At 38.3% G+C, this 26807-nt stretch overlaps 3 protein-coding genes and 1 pseudogene across 4 annotated transcripts in view; 2 read left to right on the plus strand and 2 right to left on the minus strand.

Annotated features, from left to right (window-relative positions):
• The window catches only part of LOC147227795 (uncharacterized), a 412630-nt pseudogene that overhangs the window by 296039 nt on the left and 89784 nt on the right, over positions 1-26807 (minus strand).
• Positions 357-9208, plus strand: taf7 (TAF7 RNA polymerase II, TATA box binding protein (TBP)-associated factor). Its single transcript, XM_086158762.1, has 12 exons — positions 357-560; positions 1239-1315; positions 1405-1483; positions 1843-1976; positions 2191-2311; positions 2417-2475; positions 2959-3031; positions 3621-3734; positions 5103-5297; positions 7687-7799; positions 8422-8481; positions 8847-9208. The coding sequence occupies exons 1-12, from the start codon at positions 542-544 to the stop codon at positions 8889-8891; spliced, it is 1089 nt and encodes a 362-aa protein (XP_086014888.1). The 5' UTR covers positions 357-541; the 3' UTR covers positions 8892-9208.
• Positions 9711-22186, plus strand: LOC147227811 (uncharacterized). Its single transcript, XM_086158761.1, has 8 exons — positions 9711-9904; positions 13905-14084; positions 14465-14653; positions 15349-15525; positions 15997-16138; positions 18894-19456; positions 19978-20119; positions 21341-22186. Exons 1-8 carry the CDS (start codon positions 9809-9811, stop codon positions 22123-22125), a joined length of 2274 nt encoding a protein of 757 aa, XP_086014887.1. The 5' UTR covers positions 9711-9808; the 3' UTR covers positions 22126-22186.
• The window catches only part of drp2 (dystrophin related protein 2), a 68923-nt gene continuing 64439 nt past the window's right edge, over positions 22324-26807 (minus strand). For both annotated transcript variants that reach the window (XM_086158746.1, XM_086158747.1), the window contains one exon: positions 22324-26680. In XM_086158746.1, the coding sequence (XP_086014872.1) occupies positions 26661-26680 (20 nt within the window). In that variant the 3' untranslated portion in view covers positions 22324-26660. The remainder of the gene's footprint in view (positions 26681-26807) is intronic.

Here is a 26807-nt window from a genome sequence, read left to right on the forward strand (position 1 = left end):
GGTGGGAACACATTGACGTTGCTAATCTTATATCTCCAGCAAAGGTTACGTTTCATAATGTATAACAATACAGCTTGATATGGTACGATGTCACGTTTTGCAGCTTTTTTGAATCATCGTTTTATTTCACATTTATTTCTTCTCCCTTAAAGATACCCGCCAATTAATGTAAAAAAATATTTTATGGTATATTTAGCCAAAAATTTGTTTATAGTTATGTTTTTTTTCCTTTTTCAAAAATGAAGTTTGTTTGTTTTTTAACTGTGTAAAAGTCAGTGTGTTTAATCGTAAATTGAACTACTTCACGCTGCCGAAAAGAATTGCTACCTAAAATTACGAGGAGACATTGAACGTTACATCCCAATTCTATTGGAAAGGCGGAGATGAAAGCGGTACATTCCCACGAGGCCCAGTTTGTCTCTTGATGCAATTTTCACTATCTTTCATACAAATACATATCCTTTCGGACAATTTTCCTAATTTTTTATGTATTGGCGCATTTCATTACGTTTAAGAGGTATTTGAAGCTGCTAAAGCAAAGATGACATCAAAACTGAAAGGTACTACGCTTTTACGGTTTACTTTAGCTCGCAACTAGCTAATGTTAGGTGGTTAGCTTTGTTTACACTTTGTTTTGACCCCATAATATCATTATTTATTCTAAAATGAATACTCTTATTGACAGCGATTTTCAGGATTAGTGATTGCCAACACGATTTGTTTTCTGAACCCGTAAAAGCGACCACCTTTAAAAAATGTAGCTAAGGTTGCTACAGCTAGCTTCTTGCCCTGAAAAGCAGGCTCGTTTTCAATGTGGAACAGCGGGGCTTAATTGTTGTTAAACGCGATGAGGATTTACATTAGTGGTAAATGTCGTTGCACAGACCATGAATTTTGTTATTAACTTCAGGATGAAATCCAGTCGGATAACTTGCATTACTATACACCAACTTCCCCTGTTGTCAGTAATATTTTAACAAAGTAGAGATGACAAGGATAATAGTCAATTCGATAATGGTTTCAAAGCCTAGTTTAAACCTCGTCACATTGTGTACAAATGATAACGGACAATTTTCAGTGTATAAATAATTGAATGTCACTGATGAATGAGGAATTCAGGTGAATAATGGCTACAATAATAGAGTTTTATCTGTTTAATTGTATATATCAGGACAGTCAAGCAAAAGTGATTTGTTTGGTTCCTTTTGTTTTTGTAATGTGATTTCAATTTCTTATAGTTCCCAAAGTTGGCTCTAAGAGTAAGGAGGATGCTCCTTATGAGTTGGAAAGCCAGTTTGTGCTGAGGTTGCCAACAGTGAGTACTACACTTACATTAAGTATCTTACATTATTAAACAAATTAAGAACACTGTCTGAAAATTAACATTTTCATTACATTTTCCAGGAATATGCTTCAACAGTAAGGAGGATTGCCCAGTCAAGTAGTATGAACATAAAAGATCGATTAACCATCGAGTTGCATTGTAAGCTTATATCTCTGCTTCAATGTCATTCTTATGTGAATACAAATAAGAACTAAATTTGTATGAGGTCCATGATCTGAAATATGATGATAGAATATGCCACATTGTTGTATTTGTTTGTCCCCAGCATTTTAATCTAGTATTCACTAATATTTAGTACTTGCATCTAGCACTATCATTATCAAAATAATTTTAAAGATTACCCCACTATTAAAGTTACCATTTACTTTTCTTCCTTTTCTTGTTTACATTTGCTGTTTCCTACTTTGATTGTTACATCTCAGCAGTCATAAATACCGTGTACTCAAAGTATGTTTCTCAAAGATTAACCTTATCATGCCTTTGATTATTTCTTCCAGCTGATGGCCGTCATGGCATAGTCAGAGTGGACCGTGTCCCTTTGGCTTGCAAACTGGTGGATCTGCCTTGTATGATTGAGTCTCTCAAAACTGTGGACAAAAAGACGTTTTACAAGACTGCTGACGTCTGCCAGGTAAAGCAGAACAACAGCTGTTGGCTATGTCTTTTTTATGTTAATGAATTTGTCATGACACTGGATCTTAACATTTAAATTTTAACACATTTGCCTCAACATCTATCATGTTTTTTTTTTTTGTAAAATAATTAAATTATTAAATACTTGGTATTGCTACAATTAAAAGCAAAATGCAGTGTCATCTATTAAAAAATCTTTATCGCTGTGTTAGATGCTGGTATGTACACTAGATGGAGACCTTTACCCTCCTTTGGAAGAGCCAACTGGCACTGACCCCAAGAGCAAGAAGAAAGACAAAGACAAGGACAAGAAGTTTGTTTGGAACCATGGCAGTAAGTAGTGCTGAACTTGTTACTGATTAATTAATTAGATTGATAATTTGCACTCCACAACTATTAGAAACATTTTCACACTAATGCAGTTGTTTTGGTCGTCAGTTACCTGTCCTATGAAGAACACGCGTAAGAGAAGATTCCGGAAGACTGCAAAAAAGAAGGTTGTTAGCATTTTCATTGCCCTTTTAGCATTCCTCTTTCTTTGCTCATCCATCTCTTTGGCATCTCATCTGATGAGCCATCTCTTTCCTTGGCTTTCTTCCCTCTAGACATTTACAATTCAGGAATGTGGTGACAGTGAAAGCCAAGATTAACATATAAATAAAGGCTTTCCATCCACGTTTACCCTAAAGGGATGCAAAAAAGCAATTTCACTATTGCTGTGATCAAAGTGAAAGTCAGTGTGCTTGAGCACTACAGTTCTATTTTGTCTTTTCAATAAATCTTGGAAGTATGGAGCCAGTTCATATTGATTTGGCCACTTCTTTTTTTAATCTCTAAAGTGCTTCCTGGCATGTGGCCAGCTTGTGTGTTTGCTTGCGTGTGCACAGGGTCGGTGCTCTTGAAAAAATGGAAGACGAATTAAGAATGGAGCAAGATATGCTGCTGTAATTGCATGGAATTCAATTTCTCCTTTCTTACAGTACATTGAATCTCCTGATGTGGAAAAGGAAGTAAAGAGATTGCTGAGCACAGATGCTGAGGCAGTCAGCGTCCGTATCCTTTGAAATACCGGCAAATATCCTTTTTGTACTTTGTTTCAAGGCTCAAATGTGTTTTACATATAATGTATAAAAATGGTCCTGCACAAGGATTATATTTCATATATACTGAAAAAAAAATTATGTTTACTGTACATTAGGGCAAGCATAAATTATCCCCCATGTTGAAGCTAAAGCAGGTTAAAATTAGGCTGTTCAGCTCACCTGTTATGACTGATGCTTTTGTGATGCACTTTCCAGGGAGATTATTAGTGTACTAATGCAAGTCTAAATTTGCCTGACAGAATAAGAGCACAGTAGAGCGGATGTGACTGGCTGCTTGCTTTGTGCTTATCGAGATGGACTCTTCATTACCATTGCTTAGTTGCTCACAGTGAAAATAGATTCTAATTATAGGCTAGGCATTGTGTGCATGAGCACACGTGCACATGACCCACTAATAAATTTTAATTTTGGCCAATTCATGCTCAGTATCATGTCTCTATTTCTAAGGTGAGAACAGGAATTAGATTCTTGCAATGCAGTGCCATTAATTCAGGGAGAGGAATTGAGAGGACACATCAACCTTAACTCTTTACATTCAGGGTGGGAAGTCATTGCAGAAGACGAGTCAAAGGAAACAGACCAACATGGCACTCTAGCTAACCTGGACTCATCTCCTGGCACTTCAGGGCACAAGATGGGTCATGGATCCTCTGGTAAGTAAAATAACACAAGCAAGCAGATTTTTTCAAAATATTTTTAAGGGTCCCATTTTTGAGAAATAACTACACTAAACTACTGGAATAGATGGCACTTTTCAAAATGAATAAACTGTTCAGGAGACAAACATGCATTTAAGACACTGTTGATTAAACATCAAGTACATCAACATCTCCCAGTTTAGGATACCCTTAAGAAAATGGTAGTAACTTGCTCTGTGGTTGTGGTGCAGCCTGTGGTGAATGGGAAAAAAATGCTTGGCTAGTATGTGGGGAATGGATTGCACTTAGTGCCATCTTTCAATAGTACAAGTCTGAACTCAAACATCAAATCATCTATGAGGAGAACTGAAACTGATGACCTTATACAACAAGATATTGAACATAAATCCTACCCGCATTAACTTAAATGACTGAGGTTGACATTTGGAAATTTGCTGATGTATTCCCCTGACAAGTCTAATTGAAACTTTATGTCTCTTAGAAGAAGTGCATTCAAGATTGAAATGCACTCAGAAAAATAAATAGAGTGCATTCATGAGTTACTCTTTGGTATGAAGATATTTTTCTTGGATTCCCTAGAGTACTTTCATGCTTCTTGTAACTGAAACAGTTAAGAGGTATGTTACTTGGAATGGCGAAAAGACCTGTAGCTTTGAAATATTCCAGTGCCTATCAAAAGTATTTCATTAACAATTTCTCCATCTTATGTTGAGCAAGTATAAATAGCTTGAAAATAAAATCTCACATTTTTCTTCACATCATATCATTTTATCATCATCATTGATCATAATTTTGGACTAACCAAAAGACAAAAATCTCAATTTAAAGAAAACTATATATGTTGTGGGTGACACATCATTGGTGTGACATATCTCTGGGTTGAACGCTACTGTTTTCCTGCCAGGGATCCTCTGGGAAGGGGATTTCAACACTATAGCTACTGTTTTGGGCCTATATCTTGTGCTACCCAGAGTATTTCATATTTTTCCTTTTCAATTGTGTTCCTGCTTTTTAATACTTTTAGAATCAGTTGAGAATAGGTTCCTGTAAACAACCACTAACCCCTCAGCTGTCATGTGATGCAAATATACAGAATGTAGCTTTGAGAGTTTGAAGACTACAAAATTATTTCCACAATCAGTATTTTTCATTTTTCTCCACCTTCAAAGGAAGCTGTCAATGCCCCCATAATTGTCTTTAGTTTACATTCTTTCACATTTTCAATGGGTGATAATGAAATGATGCATTTTAACTTTAGAGATAGCACACATTTTTGACTCCTGTCACCTTAATGAAGGCAATCTAGTTTTCGTATTCTTTCTGTAACCATTTCTTTTTTTACCATTTATTCTTAACCTCCAGCCCAGCGTGATGAGCTGAGAGAGATTTTCAATGACATCAGCAGCTCCAGCGAGGATGAGGATGATGAAGGTGATCGGCATGAGGACGAGGACCTAAATATCATGGACACAGAAGATGATCTGGTCCGGCAGCTCCATGACAAACTAAGCGAGTCTGATTCTACACAGCATGAATCTGACAGAAACAACCAAATAGGTAGGAGATTGACGTGCTAATATAAATCTATGATTCAGATGTGATTCACATTTCACAGAGTTGGGGTTTTCAAACATTTTATGGTACAAAATGGGTTGCCAGCAATAGAAGACATTGATTCAAAACCCAATTAATACAAATGAAACGACTAAAAATGTTAAGTAAGAAGAGCTGTTGCTTTCCTCAATGTAGACACTGTTACTCTGTGATCCTTTTTCAACAGCAATAATCAAGATAACCTAAGTTCCAGATACATCCAAAAAAAGAAATGTTAGCATTTGATCAAATGGTTCTTTTGTCTTAGATTTAGCTGTAATGCAATTGTCAGAAACTAATTAGATGGTGATGCCTTACAAACATGAATTCATGATTTGACAGGTCTTTTAAAAATTATTTTCCAAACAGTTCAAAATCTGAATAATTGCTTCTTTCTCATTGTAATAATTTGCTAAAAATTATTATGTAATAAAATATTCATCATTATCCCAGTTTGTACCAAGCAAAAATGCATGCTTCTGCTGGTCTGTGGTTAGGATTGAAAGTCTACCATTTAGTAAATAGGGATTCAAATATAGTTTAAATCCATTCTTCATCAGTCTGTGTTTTGAAGACTCATTGTTCTTCAAGGTAGCAAGATATCATTCACCACCAAAAACACTGTGTCATGGCTTCAAACTACATCATATTCATGAAGAAGTTGGCCTAAGGCATTATTTTTTTTCTTGTGGGAAATCGGGGGGATAGCTTTCCAAAATTACTTCATCTTTGAACTAAACCAAAACATTAAAAAAAAAACCTCCAGCTGACATATATTAGTTTTCATTTCCATTCACTAAGCGCCCTCTAAAAGAGTTGAAAACTTCCTTGTTAGAAAACCTATGGTGCAAACAAAAAGACTTGAGTTACTATGAAAATGCATTCTGCACCATAATATAGTAGAATGAAATAAGAATCAAGGGGAAAATACAGCAGAAGTCTCTCGACCAGAATGTTTTTTGAAAAGAAAGAATGTAAATACTTAACCAGTGGTAAAATTTTAAACAATTATGACAAAAGAAATCAGGAAATGAGTTTCAGTGAACTAAACATGAAGGCATTTCTCTGTCTGTTCTGGTCGACTGAACATGCAACATGGCGGGCCCTGTGGAGTATAAGCTGCTTTCGGTCCAGAGATAAGAGCCTCATTCTTTACTTGCAAAAACTCAATATTTAGTTTTAGGGGATGGTGCTAAGATGAATAGATATTTATGAAGTCTCTATTCAATTTCGGTCGAAATGCCATGCATACTGCACCCACCACTGTATTGGAAAATCTTTCTTTCTCTTTTTTTTGTTTTGTTTTTCCTTGAGTTTGAAGCTAAAAATATCAATTTCATGTAAATATGGTCATTGATCCTTTTTTTAAAAGCATGCCATACAATAAACGTCTTCCCTTAGGAAGAATCTTTGTGGAATTTCTGTTAGCTGACTTACACATTGTCATTTCCAGCCATTGTGGCACTGGAAGAGCACTTGGCATACCGATTTTTTGACACTTGAAACAGTCCAAGATGACAAGAAATCAAAGCCCCAACAAATTCTTGCCAAAGTAGAGGTTAAAAGAACTGAGCCTGGTGTCTGGACTTATAATCAGAGCTGAGCTTTCGAGGTCAGACACATGAAATAAAATGTGTGCACCTTCACTTAAATACAAGCGTTGCACCCTTGCCCACAGATATGCAGTCCTGACAGCTGCTTGCTGTCAGTATGTTGTTGTGGCTCAGCTTTGAGTTCAGACAGCTGTCCAGCCTGACAGCTCAGTGTCTCCTTATATACATGCATACAGGTGTCACTCAGCATTACTGGCTGTCGCAGCTCTACTGAACCTTTTCTGCTTGGTTGGAGTTAAGCTGATTGTGTATCTGCCAATCTCCTAATAAATGCTCTGTTGGGACTCCTCCCTGTTATTTTTGCTTACGATGAAATGTGAATGGGCTGAGAGTTGGAGGAAGTAAAAGATGTGTTTTATTAGATTCAAGGGTAGTAGATGGTGTCGGTGCCACAGGTTGTTGTGCAACATCACTTTTGATTGGATTTAATGGAAAACTGTCTTTAGAGCCCAGAGCAGATTGTGTTGTCTGCTCAGCCTGCTGGCTCATGTCCTTTACCTGGATTTGTTGTTCCCATGAACTGAAATTTTTCAAATGAAGTGAAGCATCCTTGTGCCTCACCAACAAAGATATATATTTTGAGCTACTTTAGGAGTGAAATGTTGCCCCAAATGGTGCCAAATCATTGTCTATCTTCATCTTTTGGTCTTAGCTCTTACCTTGCAAAGAGAGCAGGAAGCTTAGATGATGTTGTCTTTTATGACAGCTGTAAACTAGGAGCATCTTGCCTTTCCCTGCAGTGACGGAGTATCAGGTGCAGATCAACAGCATCAAGGCCAAGCTTCAGGAAACCCGTGCCAGAAAGAAGCAACAGGAGGAGCTCATCATGAAAGTGGAAAACCAGGCCCTTAAAGTAAGCATTTATGACACATACAAGCTTTCTTTGCACATCCTTTTCATTTAGAAATTGAGTCTCCCTAATTGGAATATTCATGCAGATGAACAAGAAAATTCAGATTAGGCGGCAAAACGTTATGTACCGTATTTCTTAAAAAGTGAAATGAAAAAATTAAAAAAAAAAAACAGTGATGAGACAATATTTGAGCCTTTCATGTAGCGCTTTGTATTTTCTAAAAGCCTTAAATATTGAATTTCTCCTGTCAGCTCCTTGCAAAATAAGACTCGCAGTGTAAGGGGAGAGGGGAATCGCCTTGCCAAGTACTCCGTTCTGGAGCATGTACAACAAGGGAAACATGAGCAGACATCGCCCTTTTTTTTACGCTGCCATTTAGAGATCTCATTGCCTGGTGTTTTGGGCCCGTTAAAGCCCCATCTCCAGTCATTATATCACAGGCTCCGAGAAAAGGTCAGTTGTCTCTGACTGGCATTCCAAGTGGCCTTTCTGTCAGAGAGGAGATGGTGACATGAGCAGCCCAGGCAGACACATCTAAAGCCATCGCAGTATAATGAGGTTTAGCATGTCGACTTGAACAAATCTTATTTGTCTCTCTCTCTTTCCCTGTCTCTTCTTACAGAACCGCTTTCAAGCCTTGTTGGATGAGATTATTCAGCAGGAGGAACGGGAGATGGAACAGGTAAAGACATTTTTATTTTATTAAAATAAAGATTGAGCTTGTTGCGTTTTTTCTACAGCTTTTAACACTTTGCATGAATATGGCATGGGTAAATGTCATATCTGATTTTATGAGTTGGCTAGACACTCATTTTCACTTTGGCCCTATTGCAACATTCAAATTTTAAAGTCAAAACCACAAGTTGCAGACTTTTTTTTTTTTTTACAGCTTTCAGCAGGTATCCCACGGTCTTGGGTCATTGTATGTATTGACAAATAGAGACAAACTAATGTGAAAAGACACATTAATCATCACCCACTTAACCTCCTGTTATACCCTGAGGCTCCTGGGCATCAATCACACCTTTTTATTTTCTCCTTCAACAGCTGGCCTCCCTGCAGGAGCAGCTGGACTCGCTGATAGAGAAATGACCACCAGGGGGCAGTGTCATGTCACTCTCAGCCACGAAACAAACGGAGAGCCCTTATCAAGTTAGGAGTTCATTGGCTGATATGCTATGTCATTCCTCTATGATTTATTTTTTATTAATAATGCTCAGCACAGCGCTTTTCTGATAAGCTGACAGATGTGTTGTGACTGTATAATTAAAGTCTCTGTTTGGTTTTAATGTGAATATTTTGTCAATTTTTCTTGTCATCGAAAATGTCATAATTGTACATTTAATTCTCAGCAGTCCCCTGCGGTTTTTCACGACATGCGAAGAATAAATGTGTCACAGAAACTAAAAGCGCCCATGTCATTGAATTAAGGTACATTTTGAAAGTTTTTTTTTTGTACATTCATATACTCATCACTCAAAGGTCAAGATTGTGTCCCTTCAGGAGAGCAAAATTTACAAGAGTGTCCATTCCCCTCCGAAAAAATGACAGCTCACTGGAAATCAATGCCCTCTTTGTATTTTTGCATTTCCTCTTTTTGTTTTTCCATTTTTCAGTCTCCTCTCCTCACATGTGCTGCATCGGCCTTTAGCCATTGCCTGCAGTTACACCACTAAACCCTCATTATGCCATCAGATTACTTTTCTTCCAGAATGATCTTTAGTCATCTGTGCCTGTCTTGTCCACATGATACTTAGTCTGATGGTCATCCTCATCCCACACACACCCTTCTACAGGGATTGCCCCGCCAATAGCAGGGGTAGGCAAGGGATAAGCGCCTTAGATTAAAGTAGCCATCTCAAAAGCCTGTATAATCCTGCCATCTGTCAGAGAGCAGTTGACTAGCCAAGATTCTCCACTCGGCTAATTAGCAAGCCAGAAAAACAGACCTTAAGGGAATAAAGAAATCTACAGTACACTTCTGTGTGATTTTGCTCAAGACAGTCTCAATGGAGGAGACCTACCTTCTCAATCATCCAGGTGTCAAGAAAAAGATTCTTGCTGGAGGCGCAGGACCATTGCCACACTTTCTACCAGGAACAAAGGTAGTCGACAAGCTAATCGGATCATTTATGTTTTTTCAAACTTTATTGTTATAATTATTAAAGCCTAATGATTTCTTACATTTAGATGTAATTATCTTAGCTAATTAAATCAATTAAAAAAAACCATGACTTCACTTTGCATTGCCCACTTCAGTTAGATTCTGTTGAATTATTCAGTATGTGAGGGAATAATTCTCTAGCTGGCTCTTTCATACGGCAAACATTTGGTCAACCTAATTGCAGCATGTTTTATGGCACTATGTCTACTCATCCACTGATCTATCTACCTGCCTTTTACCCCCTTCTCACCTTGTAGTTTCATCCAGCCAGATGGCACAGAGCCTGGGCTCTGTGACCAACGTTTTCTATGACAGCTCATTTATGATGTGCCATTGACCTGTGTGTTTATGTTGCACCGTGTGCATATGTTGTGCACATGTGTGTTTGTGTTCTCCACCTGATATGGTGATTCACACTTGCTTACAAAATAATCAGTACATTATAAACATTATGTCAAGCAATAAATAAGATTGTTTCATGGAGCCAGAAACTATTTTACACTTAAGCGGAAGCTTTTATGTCCAAGAAATAGATAGAGTTACCATTATAAGCACAATATCTGCAGAGGTAACAGCTAAAATTGAGTCTGTAGCTTATTCTAGAGACTACAGGAGCATTTTATACAGTAATGGAAAAAATGATGCTGCATATTTTTCAAGGAGCATAAAAATGTTAGTTCGACCTTTATCTTTATTTTTATTTTTCTGTTGTTTAAATCTCGATGCCAGGGACAATGAGAGAGGGATTGCAGATGTATTGCAGATTTATAGATTGCAACTATATTATTGCAAAATTTAGTGGGTATGTATGATGTTTGAGTAGTGTCACATTCTATGATTGATAGTTGTCTATATTGCTGCTTGATACTAGTTGGCTGCAGTGGGTTAACAATGACTATCATTGGTAATAATAACCTTCCGGGTACCAGTGGAAATTTGCCTAACGAGGATCAGAGAAGGAGAGGACGAGGGTGTGTTTGGAAGCAGAGAGGGAAGAGGAAAGGAAAGAGCCTGGGACTGGGAGTAGGGGACTTTGAATGTTGGGACAATGAAAGGAAAGGGTAGAGAGTTAGTTGACATGATGCAGAGACTGAAGGTGGATATATTGTGTCTCCAGGAGACCAAGTGGAAAGGTAGTAAGGCCAGAAGCTAAGGAGCAGGTTGTGAGTTGTACTATCATAGTGCTGACAGGAAGAGAAATGGAGTAGGAGTTATTTTGAAGAAGGAGTTTGTGAAGAATGTTCTTGAGGTGGGATGTGAGTTTGAGGAAGAGAGGTTCTGTAATGAGTTAGATGAAGTGATGCAGATTATCCCCAGAGATGAGAGAGTGGTAATTGGTGCAGACTTCAATGGACATGTTGCAGGCAATAGAGATGATGAGGACATGATGGGTAGGTTGCGTATCCAGGATAGGAACACAGAGGGACAGTTGGTGGTAGACTTTGCAAAAAGGATGGAGATGACTATGGTGATGCCTTTTCCCAGAAAAGGCAGGAACATGGGGTAACTTAAAAGAGCGGAGGTAGGAGCAAGCTGGAAGACTACATCTTGTACAAATGATGTAATCTGAAAGAGATCAATGACTGCAAAGTAATGGTGGCTGAGAGCTTAGCCATACAACATAGAGTGGTGGTTTGTAGGATATGAAATGAAAGATAAAGAGGACAAAGGTAGAGCAGAGGATGAAGTGGTGGAAGCTGAGAAGGGAGGAGTCGAAGGCTCTTACTGGTCAGGGTGATCTTCAAGATGACTGAACAACTACAGCTAATGTGATCAGGGAGACTGGTAGGAGAGTACTTGGCTGTTTCATCTGGAAGGAAAGTAGATGTGGAGATTTGGTGGTGATATATGGAAGTGCAGGAGTGTATACAGAGAAAGGTTAGCAAAGAAGAAGTGGGACACTGAAGGGGCTGTAGAGAACAGGCAGGAGTTCAGGGAGATGCAGTGCAAGGTAAAAGTATCAAAGGCCGAACAAATGGTTTATAATGACTTGTAAGCTAGGTGGGACAGTAATAAGGGAGAGAATGATTTATACAGGTTGGCAAAACAGAGATATATAGATGGAATGGATGTGCGACAGGTTCGGATGATTAAGGATAGAGAGGGGAATGTATTGACAGATGCTGGATGGGTGATGGGAAAATAGAGGGAGTACTTCAAAGAGCTGATGAATGAAGAAAGTGATAGAGAGGGAAAGATAGAAGAACTTACAATTATGGACCTTGAAGTAGCAGAGATTAGTACAGGTTAAGTGAGAGGAGCATTGAAGAGGATGAGTAGAAAAGCAGTTGGTCTCGATGATCTACCTGTGGAGGTGTAGAAGTGTCTGGGAGAGGCAGCGGTAAAGGCAAAAGGATCTTAGAGTATGAGAAGATGCTTGAAGAGTAGAGAAGAAGTGTGATGATGCCCATTTTTAAGAATAAGGGAAATTTACATAATTGAGGTAACAATGGAGGGATAAAGTTGATGAGGCACACATTGAATTTATGGGTAAGAGTGGTGAAAACTGAGAGCAGAGCTCAGCGTGTGTGACCAGGAGTATGGTTTCATACCTAGAGATGCAGTTTTTTCTGAAGTCATAGTTTTTGCTGGTAGAGCAGTACAGAGAACATCAGTTGGAGCATACGGCAAGGTGCCGAGAGATAAACCATGGTCTTGTAAGAATGCGAGTTTTGAGACAGTGGTGAGGCGTGCTGTAGGTGTGACAGAGAAGTTCAAGGTGGAGGTGGGACTACATCAGGCATCAGCTCTGAGCCCCTTCTTATTTGACAGATGAGGTTAGAAAGGAATCTCTATTGACCATGATGTTTGCAGATGACATTATGATCTGTCATGAGCGCAAAAACAGGTGGAGGAAAATCAAGAGAGTTGGAGGTATGCTCTGGAGAGGAGAGGAATGAAGGTTAGTCGCAGCAAGACAAATATTTGTTTGTGAATGAGAGTGACCCAAGTGGAAAAGTATAGAGGGTGGGGAAGTTGGAGGATTTTAAGAACTTAGGGTAAACGGTACAGAGCAATGGAGACTGTGGAAAAGAGGTGAAGAAACAGGTTGGTGCAGGGTGGAACGGGTTGAGAAAATGTCAGAGGTAATATGTGATAAAAGAGTATTAGCCAGAATGAAAGGGAAGATATACAAGACAGTTGTGAGACCAGTGATGCTGTATGGTTTGGAGACACTTGCATTGAGGAGAAGACAGCAAGCACAGCTGCAGGTAGCAGAGATCAAGATGTTGAGGTTGTCTTTGGGAGTGACGAGGATGGATAGGATCAGGAATGAGTCTATCGGGGGAAAGAGCATGTAAGATGTTTTGGAGATAAGGTCAGAGAAGCCAGACTGAGACGGTTCGATCATGTATAGAGGAGGGGTAGTAAATATACTGGTTGAAGGATGCTGGGGTTGGAACTGCTAAGTAGGAGGTCTAGAGGGATACCAAAGAAGATTTATGGATGTAGTGAAAGAAGACATAAAGTTAGTTGGCGTGAGACAAGAGAATAGGGAGAATAGGGTTTCGTTGATTCACTCTCGCCAAGGGAAAAGCCAAAAGTAAAGGCTGAAGAAGAAGACTCAAGCTGAAGAATGAAATAAATTGCAAACCATGTAAAGAAAATAATAGAAAGCATGCAAAAGATCAGATATGAATTCAATTGGTAGCATTAATTCTATAAATTTGTTCTAATGTTCCATATATACAGTATGAAGACATTTGTGGCCATTGCCATGTTCAACAGCTCTCTGCATATAAAAACAGACATACAGTATATGGCACACAGATAAAGCAAAAGGCATACATTCTCACATTCTCAGTCTTTAATAGCTAGATAGAAAAGCTAAAAAAAATAAATTCCATAAAACAAAGCCTCAGTTTCTACAAAGACAGACTTAAGTGTCCTTTTCCACTCTGTAATTCTCAATTTTTGTCCCCCTGCCCCCGCGATCCAAGCTGGTTTTCCATTTCCAAACCCTGCTGGACAACTTTGAGCGAACGGTCATCGATGACAGTCATTTGGCTCACAGGCCAGCAGAAATCTTTGTGGGAAAGATGTTCAAGATGGAGGTGTGGGAAACCCTGCTAACATCCATGAGAGTTGGAGAGGTTGCTGAGTTCTGGTGTGATGCCATTGTGAGTTGGATTACAGACGACACATACACAGACATACTGACACGAAGATGCACGAATGTTGATAGAGTCGGTAAATTTTCTGCTCTCCTTGTCAAATGAGCACCCAGTGTTGCCAGGGGTTTTTATTTGCATATTGATGTAATGTCTAACACCAAGCAATATTTTACACAGCACCTATACGTACCTGTAGAATATTCTAAGACAGCTTGACTACATCTTTGTTTCCTATGAACTAAAACTTTCCAAGGGAACCTTGATAACACCTTTTGTGCTTTCTTGAACTTATGATAATGCCGAGATGCACCAGGTGGAGCATGAGTTTCTGCTACTTTGCTTTCTTAATAACACTTTTTTTGTTTATTTAATGTGTTTTTTTGCAGCATACAGGTTTATATCCCATAGTGTCCAAGGGAATGCGGTTGATTGCTCAAGGGAGAGACCCCCTTGAGGGCCAGAAACATATGTGTGGCATGGGAAACTTGTTTCACTATCACTCCACTGGCTTCCCAGAGCTGGATGAGCTAATGAGAACTCCTCAACCGCTCATATTTATCATGGAATTGTTGCAAGTAAGGAAAATGTCAAACATGTCTCACAATGGAATGAAGAAAATCTGCTTTTTTCCTCTATATTGTCATTCCATTCTCTTCCTGTTTATTTTTATCCTTGTTGTCATTCCATTCACATCCTGTTTAGTTTTATCCTTGTTGACATTCTGTTATCTGTTCATATTCTTGTTATTGTCTTCATCCTTTTAATTGTCTCTTCTATTTATATTTATATTCATATTTATTCATATTATTTTTGCGCTGCCGCGACAAACCCTATGGGAATCTGTAAAGTCTTATCTTATCTTATCTTATCTTATCTTATCTTATCTTATCTTATCTTATCTTATCTTATCTTATCTTATCTTATCTTATCTTATCTTATCTTGTCATTTGTCATCAGCTACTGTGTTACTGCAGACACCATCCCATATTCATAAAACCCTTGGTTTGATGTAAGACATCATGTCTTTAAAAATTCACTAACAAAAATGGCATAAATCGCCTTCTGCCTAAATCATCCGCATTAAAAGAAGTCTTAGTCAACAGGGGGTCCAACAGCAGTATCAGCAATAAATTAGTATGCATCTCATGCCCACAACAGTTTTACACTGTTTGTATGTCTTTTAATTGGCTTCATCTTTGTTTGAATTTGCAGAGATTTTCCTCTCCAACCATTTTTTTATATACAACTCTCATTTTACTCCTACTACCAGGTGGGAGATCCAATGTCCTACCACAGAGAGTCATGGATGATGGAGAAGGATGAGAAGCTGCAGGCTGTGCCACTTCTCCATATGCAAGGAAATGCATTGGTAAAACAGCGACAATTCAGAGAGGCCGCCAGCAAATACAAAGAGGCTGTGCTCCTGCTGAAAACAGTACAGTCCAGAGTGAGTGATGGATGGGGAGGGAGAGATAGAGATGGACTCGAGGAGTTTGCAAACTTATAAGTGTTCCTCAGGATTTTAGGTTTTTGGGGCATGGATCCCTGGCTGCTCTCCAGTCGGAGAAATCTATTTTCTTGCCGTGCTCCGTTTCATAAATAACTTGATTACATGATATAGAATTAGAGGGGACAATGATTGTCTTGGATCCTGTTCTTGAAAACAAGAGGGAGGACTGGAGAGACAACAAGTTAAGTACAAGATGTTCGCATGAGAGAGCATGGATTGTTTGTGCATGATAGTCATTTTTGGCAGACTTAAACAAATGTATATGTTTGATGCTGGAGATGGTTGGCCAGCGTGCAAAACTAATAAACCTGACAACACACAGTATTAATATATTAAAATATGCATAGGAGAAGCCAAGCAACATAAAACTGAACATGCCCTTTTTCTTATATCTGTGCATGTGAGTAGGAGATGCCGGGTGATGTCGACTACATTAACTTGGGCCGAATGATTATCCCTCTGGAGTTGAACTACTGCCAATGTATGCTGGAGTTGGAGGAGTATTATGAAGTCATAGAGCATACAACTGAACTGTTGGAGAAACACAAAGGTAAACAGACTAAGACACTGTTACACAGAATTGCAGAAATGTATTCCAATTGCTAATTAATCCCCATTGCTGGCACGGAAGCAGTAAGTTGACAGATCACACTGTCATCTGATTAAACATTCACAGAGTTGTACTGCGCAATCAAACGTTAGATCTGAGCAGCTTCATTGAATTACAATGGTCACATTGGTTTTTTTTTTTTGGCAAAGCAACTTATTGGGCGGGATGGTAATCACTATCTGTTTCCTATTCAACATTGTCTATCTGTATGGTCACATTGACATCTTGGAAACCTCAGTAATTACAACTGAGTCTATAATGGAATTTTTAATGACATTGGGTGGCTGTTGACTTGACTTTGTAAAAATGAATATTTAGATTAAAATATGTATCATCTGAATAAACATGTCAGCTTTGTTGAGTGCGCCTCTCCAAAACCTAATTTCAGTCTTCAAAAAAATATCTTTGTTAATTAAAGATTCAAATTCTGAGAATGACTGTGCACTTTCACTTCCTTGAAGTGGTGGTTAAATAGAATCAAAGTATATAGCATCTGGTGAAATTCAACTTAGGACATGGTTCACTTAACTTGACTTTGCATTAAGACTGAGAAATAAAAAGGCTAGCCTGTCTGGTAGAACCTCTAATTAAAACCAAACTCTTTCAGCTTCCATAAATTAAGATTTCTCATATCAACTGATTATCAGTCTGTGTTTACAGAACACACGTTATGATAATGGTGGTCAGAAAACAGAAGCAAGACATAAATGTTGTTATATAATCTTATTGTGATGCCTCTATTGCCTTTGTTGTAGCCAGTGTTTTACTAGTGGGTTTAGTGAAAGTGTAGGCGGCCTATGGTTGACATTACTGACTGTTTCAGAGTTTGAGCTGAACTGGGAATTGTTCTGCCATACCCATGGCTACTCATATAATCCTGGAGGAGTTCATGTTCTGGCACATTCCCCATTTCAGAGCCTTATGAATTATATCCCACAACCAGAGAGACGATCCACTGAGGCAGTCTTTATTTTACACTCTGCCCCTCAGCCTGGTTTCCCTGTTGCCTTTATTTTATTTGGGAGTATGTTAACTGTGTATGTGCATGTGTGTGCGTGCATGCGTGAGCTTTTTATGCAAAGGGAGGGAGTGTAAACTTGAGAGAGATGGTGAGGAGAAGCACGAGAGTGAAACGGCACTGTGTAAATGATGGGCTATGCTGGCCCAGTTCGAGCTGCTGTCATAATGCTGCAGCCCTCATCAAAAGGCTTATGAGAATTATCCATCCCACATCAGGATTATTAAAATGTTCCTGTCCTCCTCTTTTTCCAGCCATGTTATTTTCCCTTTCATTTTTCTCGCTGTGGATTTTGTATTTATTTTCTTTTGTCTCAATTTTTTCACCATTTTACTAGATTCTTGGTCTCAGTTGGATATTCTTTGGCTATTCTTTATAAAACATTCTGCATCATCCCTGCCTTTGCCAGAAACTGCAGACAAAGAGATCTGTTTAATGCCGTATGAATAAATATTTTGTGTAAACCGATATTAAATGCTGTTGCACGGAAAGACAGAGCCATCAGTAGGGGCAGCAGCTTACAAAACACAATTGTGTTGGGTAGACAGATGCTGTACAGTGCATGTGTGAGAGTACCTTTATACATATATTAAGAGACAGATATATACAATATACAGTATACATCACACACATGAGTGTGTGTGTGTGTGTGTGTGTGTGTGTGTGTGTGTGTATGCATGTGTGTGTATGTGTTTGTGTGTGTGTGTGTGTGTGTGTGTGTATGCATGTGTGTGTATGTGTTTGTGTGTGTGTGTGTGTGTGTGTGTGTGTGTGTGTGTGTATGCATGTGTGTGTATGTGTTTGTGTGTGTGTGTATGCATGTGTGTGTATGTGTTTGTGTGTGTATGTGTATGTGTATGTGTATGTGTATGCATATGTATGGCATTATATGAGTGCATGATGGAAACTGTCAATTTTCTTTAATCATTTCTTTTTTTCTAATATTGTAATGGGGAAGAAAAGGTAAATTAAAAAGATGATGTGAAAAATCAAAATTATAAAGTTTATCAAAAGTAATTAATAAATGCATGAAACCCCTGGAGAGAAATTTGATGAAAGCAAGAAAACTGAGTTTTATTTGTGGACACGTCAGGTCAAATAAGTAGGGTTGCATATATAAAAACCAATGAAGACCATGACAAAATGTACACAAAAAGCGCAGAGGAATCACCAGTTAAGATGAAAAAGAAAACATATTTTCATGAAATTGATGTTAAAATAATTATTCCGGGATAACATTTAAGTTACTAATTACTGCAAACACCTCATGGACATTCATCCAAACATCAATGAAAAATGAATAAGACAAGTGCATGAATTAATGATGTCTTTTAACATATGCAAAAAGTAAATAAAGTTTGGAAGATTTTTACAAAATTCAAACAAGCATCAGAAAATGCTACTTTTAACATGTGAGATAATCCTGGTGCACCACACTATTCTTTTGGTTCTTTACACAATGTTTTAGTTTAAAGCTGCTGTAAATAATTAGATGAAGCTTGTTTCTACACAGAAATAATCACAGTGCCATTGGACAATACATTTCACATTTACAAATTAATCAGCCCTGCGGTGTCAGAAGAATGAAGACATTCATTAATAGATACTCTATCAGATTTTAATAATTACTTTCCACTTTATTTACGTCATGCTTAATGCTGTCGTTCATTTTCTCAGACTGTGTAAAAGGCTACTACAAGAGAGCTAAAGCCCATGCTGCTGTATGGAATGAAAAAGAGGCAAAGAGAGATTTCAACATGGTCATGCACCTGGATGTCACTCTGGCGTCTCTTGTCCACAGAGAGCTGAAGGATTTGTCTGAGCGAATAAAGGAAAAGTACTGGGAAGAGAAGGAGTCATATTGGAATATGCTGGAGAAAAAGGAAAATACAAGTGAGGGGAAAGAGCAGAAGCGAGAAGGTGAAATGCAGGTGAAAGTAAAAGAGCATTGTGACGACGTGACCCCAGTGACTACATGTGAATCGGGGGAGGGAAGGGCCAATAAACAATCCCCATCAGAAGGTGAAGGAATTAAAGAAAGAGAAGGGGAAACAGAGGAAACTAGTGAGGTCAGTCCAAAGTCCTCTGCAAACACGGATGAAAAGGACTGGCAACAGATGCTACGACTAGTCATGTTGCTGCAAAAGGAAGGAAACTTCCTGATTACAAACAAACAATTTGAAGAAGCATCCACAAAGTTCAAGGAGGCAATAGACTACGTGGACTTTCTCCTGAATAAGGTTTGTAGAACACTTTATTGTGAAGCATGGCACAGTGTTGATTTTTTTGAGAACTACATACAATCGAAACAAAATCTGGTATAATGGTCATCATTTTATGCCAACTAGTTTGATCCATTTACAATAATGAATGGTTAAAAATGGAATGTGGTTCACGCCGTCTTTGAGCGGTAATCCCCTGTTTTTGTCGCGTTTCTTGCTGAAGAGCAGCTGTGGTATCGTAGGTATGCCAGAAACGCAACAAGCACAGAAAGAACTAAAAATAACAGTTATCCACAGAGAAATCACTGTGACAGCCCTTCTATTGGCTTGTTTCCTCCTGTTTCCTTCCTGCTGCCTTACCTCAATGCCTACACCTTTGCGCAATACACCTGCTCTCAGCATCATCCTCTTGTTTTCATCACTTCTTCCCTGTGCACTGTGGAACCAAATCCTTCATAATTCATCTTAAAATTAACCTCCCCCTATGTTGCCAGGCTCTTTCACTCTTGCTTTCTGTTACATCCGTTTGTCTTTGGCAGGTAGATCATGGGGGCGAAGACTGGGAGTCCCTGGAAAAAGTGCACCTACCTCTGACGCTCAACCTCAGCCAATGCATGCTGGAGCTGGAACAATATCAGCGAGTGGTGGAGCTCAATGACAAGCTGCTGAGGAAACATAAAGGTATCATCTCAGTGTAGATAATTCCAATATAAAAAACCCAACCGCCTCCAAAATACTTTTTTTTTTTTTAAAATACACTGCAGTCTGGCTTAGGGGATTTTAGTGGCCATCCTTGGAATCTAACATTCCTTGTTTGATACCCGCGCTCTTCCTCGCCTGTCGAAGTGTTGTTGAGCACAACATTGAACCCTTTACAGTTTCCCTGGTGCTGCTCAGTAGCTTCTGCACATCATTCATCCATAATGGGTTAAATTCAATGGCTAAATTTTTCTGTATATGTATAATTGAATGTGACAATAAAGGTCTTTCTTCTTTTTCCGATGAGACTTCAATGAGACTTTCAAAAAGTATAATACACCGGACTTGTTAATGATCAAAATGAGACACTGTACAACAAGATAAATGTAATGCTTAATTCTGGGTGTTCAGTTTTAGGCTCATATAAACGATGGCTCATCCACATTGAGCAATCCTGTTCTTTGGTAGTCATAAATTTTTACTATCAAATCAATCATTCTCAGATAACTGGTGGATCTGAAGAAAAAAAAAAATCTGTTTTGAATTTCAGTGGGTTTTCCATAACATGTTAATAATATTGTAAGCTTGTCTACATCAAACCTCTATTTAATGGGGGTTATTTACATAAAGGAAACTCACAAAGATGTTTGACGTAAAATTGCTTGAAGAGAGTTCGGCATGTTGAAAATCAGTATTTTAATATAGAAATGTGTGGATGAGCCATGAACCATCTGCAGGTTTAATGTTATACTTTATGTTTAGAAATATAAAGATCTGTGGCTTGGCCCTCAGCAAAAGTCTTCTTTCACACTGCAGTGCTCCTTGAGTTCATATAGAAAAGTAGGAACTGAGGATTGCATCATATTCTGTCATTCCCTTGAAATCAACCCATTTGCTAAGCAGTGTAAAATGAGTATAGTTTTAGTTTTAAGTGAGGTCTTTTTATTGTTGTTATAGTAGAGGGTTGATATAAAAAAGCTATTTTAGACAGCTTTTGTTTCTTTCATTGCTCTCCAACTTTCGACTTCTACACCACTGTACTTCAGTGCAGTTGTTTAATTCCCACTCCAGTAGAATATTTGTTTACTGTTGTTTTCAAATCCTGACACTGTTATTTCTGCTGACCTTGGGCTTTTCTCTTGTGGGTTTACATTGACATTTTGTCCATCTATACTTTTTCCACTCTTTTCTTATATGGAATAGGTAACTTTAAAGCAACGTACCAGAGGGCACGAGCACACGTTGCCTTGTGCAATGAGGAGGAAGCTCGTCGGGACTTGGCTACTGTAGAGAAATTGGATCCAAAGTTCAAACACTTTGTCCGGCAGGAGCTGAAAAAGATGGGACAGAACATTCGCACCATTCATGCCCATCGGAACAAGACTTACTGGGATACAGCTAGAGAAAAATGGGGTCCTGATGGAAGCAAAGCCAAAGCTAGAGGAACAGCAAGACAAAGGAATGTCAAGTTTACACAGGCTACCGCTGATATAAAAAGTAATATGGATAAGAAGACTGAAGGAAGAGGAAGGGAGAAAGAAAGCTCAGGGAAACCCATCCCTTCTGAGACAGAGGGAGTAGGTGACGCAGAAACAGAGAAAAATCCGGATGTGAAAGTAGAACAGAGTGGCAAAGATCAAGAGTTTACAAAAGCAAGTGAAAGGTTAGATAATGAAAACACCGTGACTGCTATGGTTCAGGAGGATGACCAGGGCGCACCAGATAATGGAGAAACAGATAGTGATCCTGGAGCCACCAGCGACGGTAACGATAATGTAGGGAATAAGAGATCAGGGTTTGATAAGGGCAAGAAAAAGGTCAAATGCCAATCAAATTCAACAAAGAGCCAAAGCAGGACAAGCTTGGACAGCAAAGCCAACACTGATATTACTGATAACAGCACCGCTCAATCAGATGAGAACAGCTTGCAGCTGTCAGGTGCCGAGTCAGAAGCCACAGGTAACACTGAGAGTCGGGAGACAATCTGAACTTTGAGTAAGAAATAGGGCAAGCAAAATCGAATCTGAATTTAAAATCTGAGTAGCGGCATTCCAAAGTTCTTCTCAGGAATTTTTCATTTTCCACACACCAATATACAAATTATCAACACCATTCTGAATAAAGTGTAATTACTGGATTGAGTAGGAGAATGCAGCACATACATCTATTCATACACAGACAGCAAGTTTGCTTAATACAAAGTTTTATTTCTGTACAGAAATAGTAGAAAGCATCCAGTAACTCATTTGTTATTACTGTAAAAAGCCTTCTTCAGAAAACATTTTATACATTTTAAAAAATTCAAGACAGCAAAGACAGCAAAGGTGTTTGAGTGCTATACAATAACACAAATCCAAGCCAAACATATATTAAAAATGAAAAAAAACAAAACAAAGAAAAAACATTTAGATAATAAATGAGGTATATTAATGGTGACGTAAATCAAGGAAACGTTTGTTCTCCGCTTGAGGATGAGTGCAAGTTTGATTACATGAGTTGGTGTAATAGGGTAATACAACTTGCATGAGGTTAGGTGATTCATCAGCTTGTTGTTATGCACATGGTGATATGGAAGCAGTTAGGTGGAGATAAAAAAAAAAAAGTTTCATTTTGTTGGTAGAAGATATTATATCAATAAAGGTCAAGTCAAAGATTGAGCTCAAACCTAATGAACAGAATTTTTTTGGACCAAAAAAAACCTCATCACCTGCCTTCTCCCCCAAGTTTGTAATTTTAAATGCATGACTGGGATTACTGCAACTGCAGATGGTCTTTGTAAATTGTAAGATGAAACAATATAAAGCACAATTTATTAATGGAGACATCATTTTCTGATCAGATGATCACAAAGCAACTTACAGAAAAGAAAAAAAATCCAAGTCAAAGGTAATCTATTAGGTACCTAACAAAATAAATAATACAATAGTTTTTTCTTGTCCCCTCTTATATCATACATGCAATTTCATAAAGTAAACCATTATATCCACCCTCTTCCAGTCACATGGAGACTTTGGGATTAAAGAAATAAATATGTCAGTTATGTATCTTTCTTTCAGACAAACAAGTAAACAGAGATTTATTCCTATCTTTGTTAAATACATTTAAAGAGCGAGCATTTTTATTTTTCTCCTTTGCAGTAATGAAGACCAGTGGTTTAACTGACATAATCTGAGATTACACTTTGAAGCTTCTGTTGTTTTTCATGTTTTTCAGGTTCTAATTTTATGAATTTTCAGGGTGAATGACCTCAGAAAGATGATCATCATTAGCTGAAATAGTACAATACATCAATGTAGTAGTTTTGACATATAATATAGTGTTTCTATTGGTACTGTATACATATATTGTGTATTTGATATATGTACTGTATTGACCTCTGACACATAGCCTGCTGCTGTCTGCTTTTAATTTGACTGTGAATATCAATCGCTACCAGTAGCTGTAAAAGAAAATAGTGCTACAACCAGTGGAGCTCCTGCCTCCCATTAAAGTATAATATACCAGTCTGATCAACTGATCTAAATAAGCTTAGAGGGGTTGTCATGGTGACAGCATTGCTTAGTGCTACTAAATGAGAAAAAGACTCAACTTTCAATGTCTAGCTTATCATACTGTTACTGAAATTGCCTTTATTTTTCATTTGTGAGAAAAGTGGAATATAATATTATACTAATTGACATTAAGAGGTAATGTAACTGAAGGATGATAAAGTAAAATATGCAAACCCTTTCTTCAGATACATTGCTTAAAATGTTGACAGTTCTCTGGAAAAAAAAAGTTCTTTGAAAGTATATATTTACTCAACACGTACATAATGTGTGCACATAATCTCAAAAAGCTTAAGCTGTGCGCTATTGTTACAACTCTGACAAATACAATATTAAAACGAAAGTTACTTAAGCATGTATCTCCTTACTACCAACCTCATACAAACATATATGTCCTTATTACAAGTGTTACTACATGATGACAAACATGTACAGTCTGATGCAAAGGCAGGATGGTGATGATAATTTTGGCATGTCAGAAAGCTCCAGTGAATGCTGTAGCAGGCCTGCAGCTATGTCGTCTGGGGTGAGCTGTCTTCAGTAACACAGCTTTAGGGATGCCATCGGGAGAAGTGTTTGTGTTTGTGATCACGCAGGGAAACATGACATTGTTTGACATGGATGTAAAAGATAATTAAGGGACTGGTGTCTTAGAAAAGCACGGGGGCATATTCTACATGGTGATGTTTTTACGTCATTACTTTCCAGGACGTTCCGTAGCAATATTTGACTCCCCTGATCGACTGTATTCTACGCTCAAAAAAAACATTTGTTTCCTCAATCCCTTAACTGTGACAAGAAAAACAAATTAATAACAGTGTGAGGTCACAGGGTGATTGTCAATATGTAATATCTACAACAGTGTCTATGCGTAAACATTATCATGGCTTTTCTTTTTCTCTCAGATGCTGTTCTGATTTGAAACAGCTCAAGGACATGTATATCTCAGACGATTTAATCTGATGAAAATATTCAGCAGGCAATCAGTGTAAGTTGAGAGGTGAAGACGAGAGTTATGTTTTGAGAAACAAGGTCTAGCATTAGCATTTGCAGTGTGAACAGCACATCACTAACCCAACTCACAAACCTGTTGAACTGAATCAGCAATGGGAGTTGAAAAACAACACACATCATGTTTTATGTTTTTGGAAACTGCAACGGACCCTGTATTTAAATAATTAATTTTCTGTTCTTTTATGATTTAAGATGATCTATTATAGACACGTATCTTTTCTGAAAGAATAGATGCTGCTGAAAAAAACACAGTCAAACACACACACAGCTTACTTTTGTTTCAGACATTATTTTGCCTGCTCCTGGAAACTTTTACAGACACATCAAAGTGGATCTATCCTGCCAGTCCTCTCACAACAAATGTCATAGAATTTTTTAACATCTTTTTCGGCATGTCTCTCAGATCTTTAGTACCCCCCTACCATCCACTGTATCACTTATGAGTGTTTTTAACCACTTCATGAGTATGGATGTTCATGCAGTATGCTCCTTACTTTCTTTAAATCTTTTTCATTTGTTGTATTTGTACAGAAACACAGACTCTTGGTTCATGAGATTGTAAGGCATCAATTGACTGTGCTATGTTTAGAACAGTCAGCACCCCATGACTCTAATGCTGTGAGGGCAATGACATATCAATTGCATGCTTTTTTTGTTAATCTTGAAGCAATTAAAAAAACATCAGGAGTGGGAAACGAGATATGTTGAGTGAGATATTTTTTTTCTTTTTTATCAGCAGACCAGAAACGATTTGTTTAAATTCAACTTGCAGGGGAATGATTATTAAAAATGGAACCACAGTGCAGTGACACGTCTCAGAGAGAGACAGACAGAGACACAGAGAGTGAGAGAGAGAAAGTTTCACACTGTTGACAATGATTTTGCTCCTCTCTCTTTTTCTGCATATACCAGCACACTAAGATCCCGAAGCAGATGTCTGAAGTATGATAATTATCAGAAGGTCATTTCCTATACAAAAGATAATTCCAGATACTAAATGAATGAGGGGTTCTCCTGAGTAGGGCAAGCTGAGAGAAGAAAAAAAATGAAGGCAAAAAAAATTAAGGGTATATTAATGATCAAGTAGAGGGGCATTGATACTTGTACATTAAGAGTGCATTGTGTAAAGAAATGTGAACTTGTGAATCTAGCAGCAAACGTGTGTACGCACATCCAGTGAGTGCAAGTGGTTCTGTGCGAGTGTAAAGGGCTTTCTCAGAAGAAGCAAGCAATGACAGTGAGAAGCAATTTGAGAGGATTAGGAACACAGTGTATGCATACAGAGAGGCTGTGCTATTTGGCACTTTGGCTGTCTTAAATACATCATGGGTGTAACTGATGATATGTCATTCTCACAAAATAAATAAGCTTGTCGCACCAAGCAGCCACATGAAATGCATACACACTACCACATGTTTAATGCACCGCCTGCCCTTAAAAACAAAAATAAATGAAAATAATAACCATGATGACCCATTTGAGGAGTAAAATGTTAAAACACAGAAGACAAATATTCGGACAAAATAGGGATACCCTTCCTAATTATTTTGCTTTTTTTTTCATATGGAAGGTCCAGTTTGTGCTGTGGACTATAAAGCTTCACACCTTAAAACAACTACAGAGATACTGGTAACTGCACAGTGTCTTGGCTCGGCATCTCTTTTACGCTTAATCTCCCTGACCTGCTGCTAACGTTAGGTTTCCTTTGGCTTGTTAACACAGTGTCAGGCTGCGTGCCATACAACTTATCCAGCTCAGCTTTGGCCAAATAGACACCAGCATGAGCCTCTTTTCGGTATGCATGAAAAAGGCTTTTAGTGCACGGAGTTCCTGTAGAGTGTTAGCTCTGGATATAATAACTGCTGGGCTTGGTGTAAGCTGTATGGTGTGTCCTCTGTCCTCTGCCATCAAGCGTTGTTTCAGGTTTTCACTCCTCTCTTCTCCTCCAGGCACGTTTGGAGTTAGATGTGTGAGGTGGCGCCTGGAATTATGCAAAAAGAGGTGGGATAAAACCGAGCAGTAACATTTTTATGAACCCCTATAGAAGACTGAAAACATAATAGGCACACAAGGTTAAGACTGCCCAGCAAATTGCATTAAATGGGACA

This window comes from Fistularia commersonii, chromosome 13 (assembly GCF_037954325.1).
Source record: "Fistularia commersonii isolate RoL2024-O1a breed Wild chromosome 13, RoL_Fcom_v1.0, whole genome shotgun sequence".
Taxonomy (NCBI): Eukaryota; Metazoa; Chordata; class Actinopteri; order Syngnathiformes; family Fistulariidae; genus Fistularia; species Fistularia commersonii.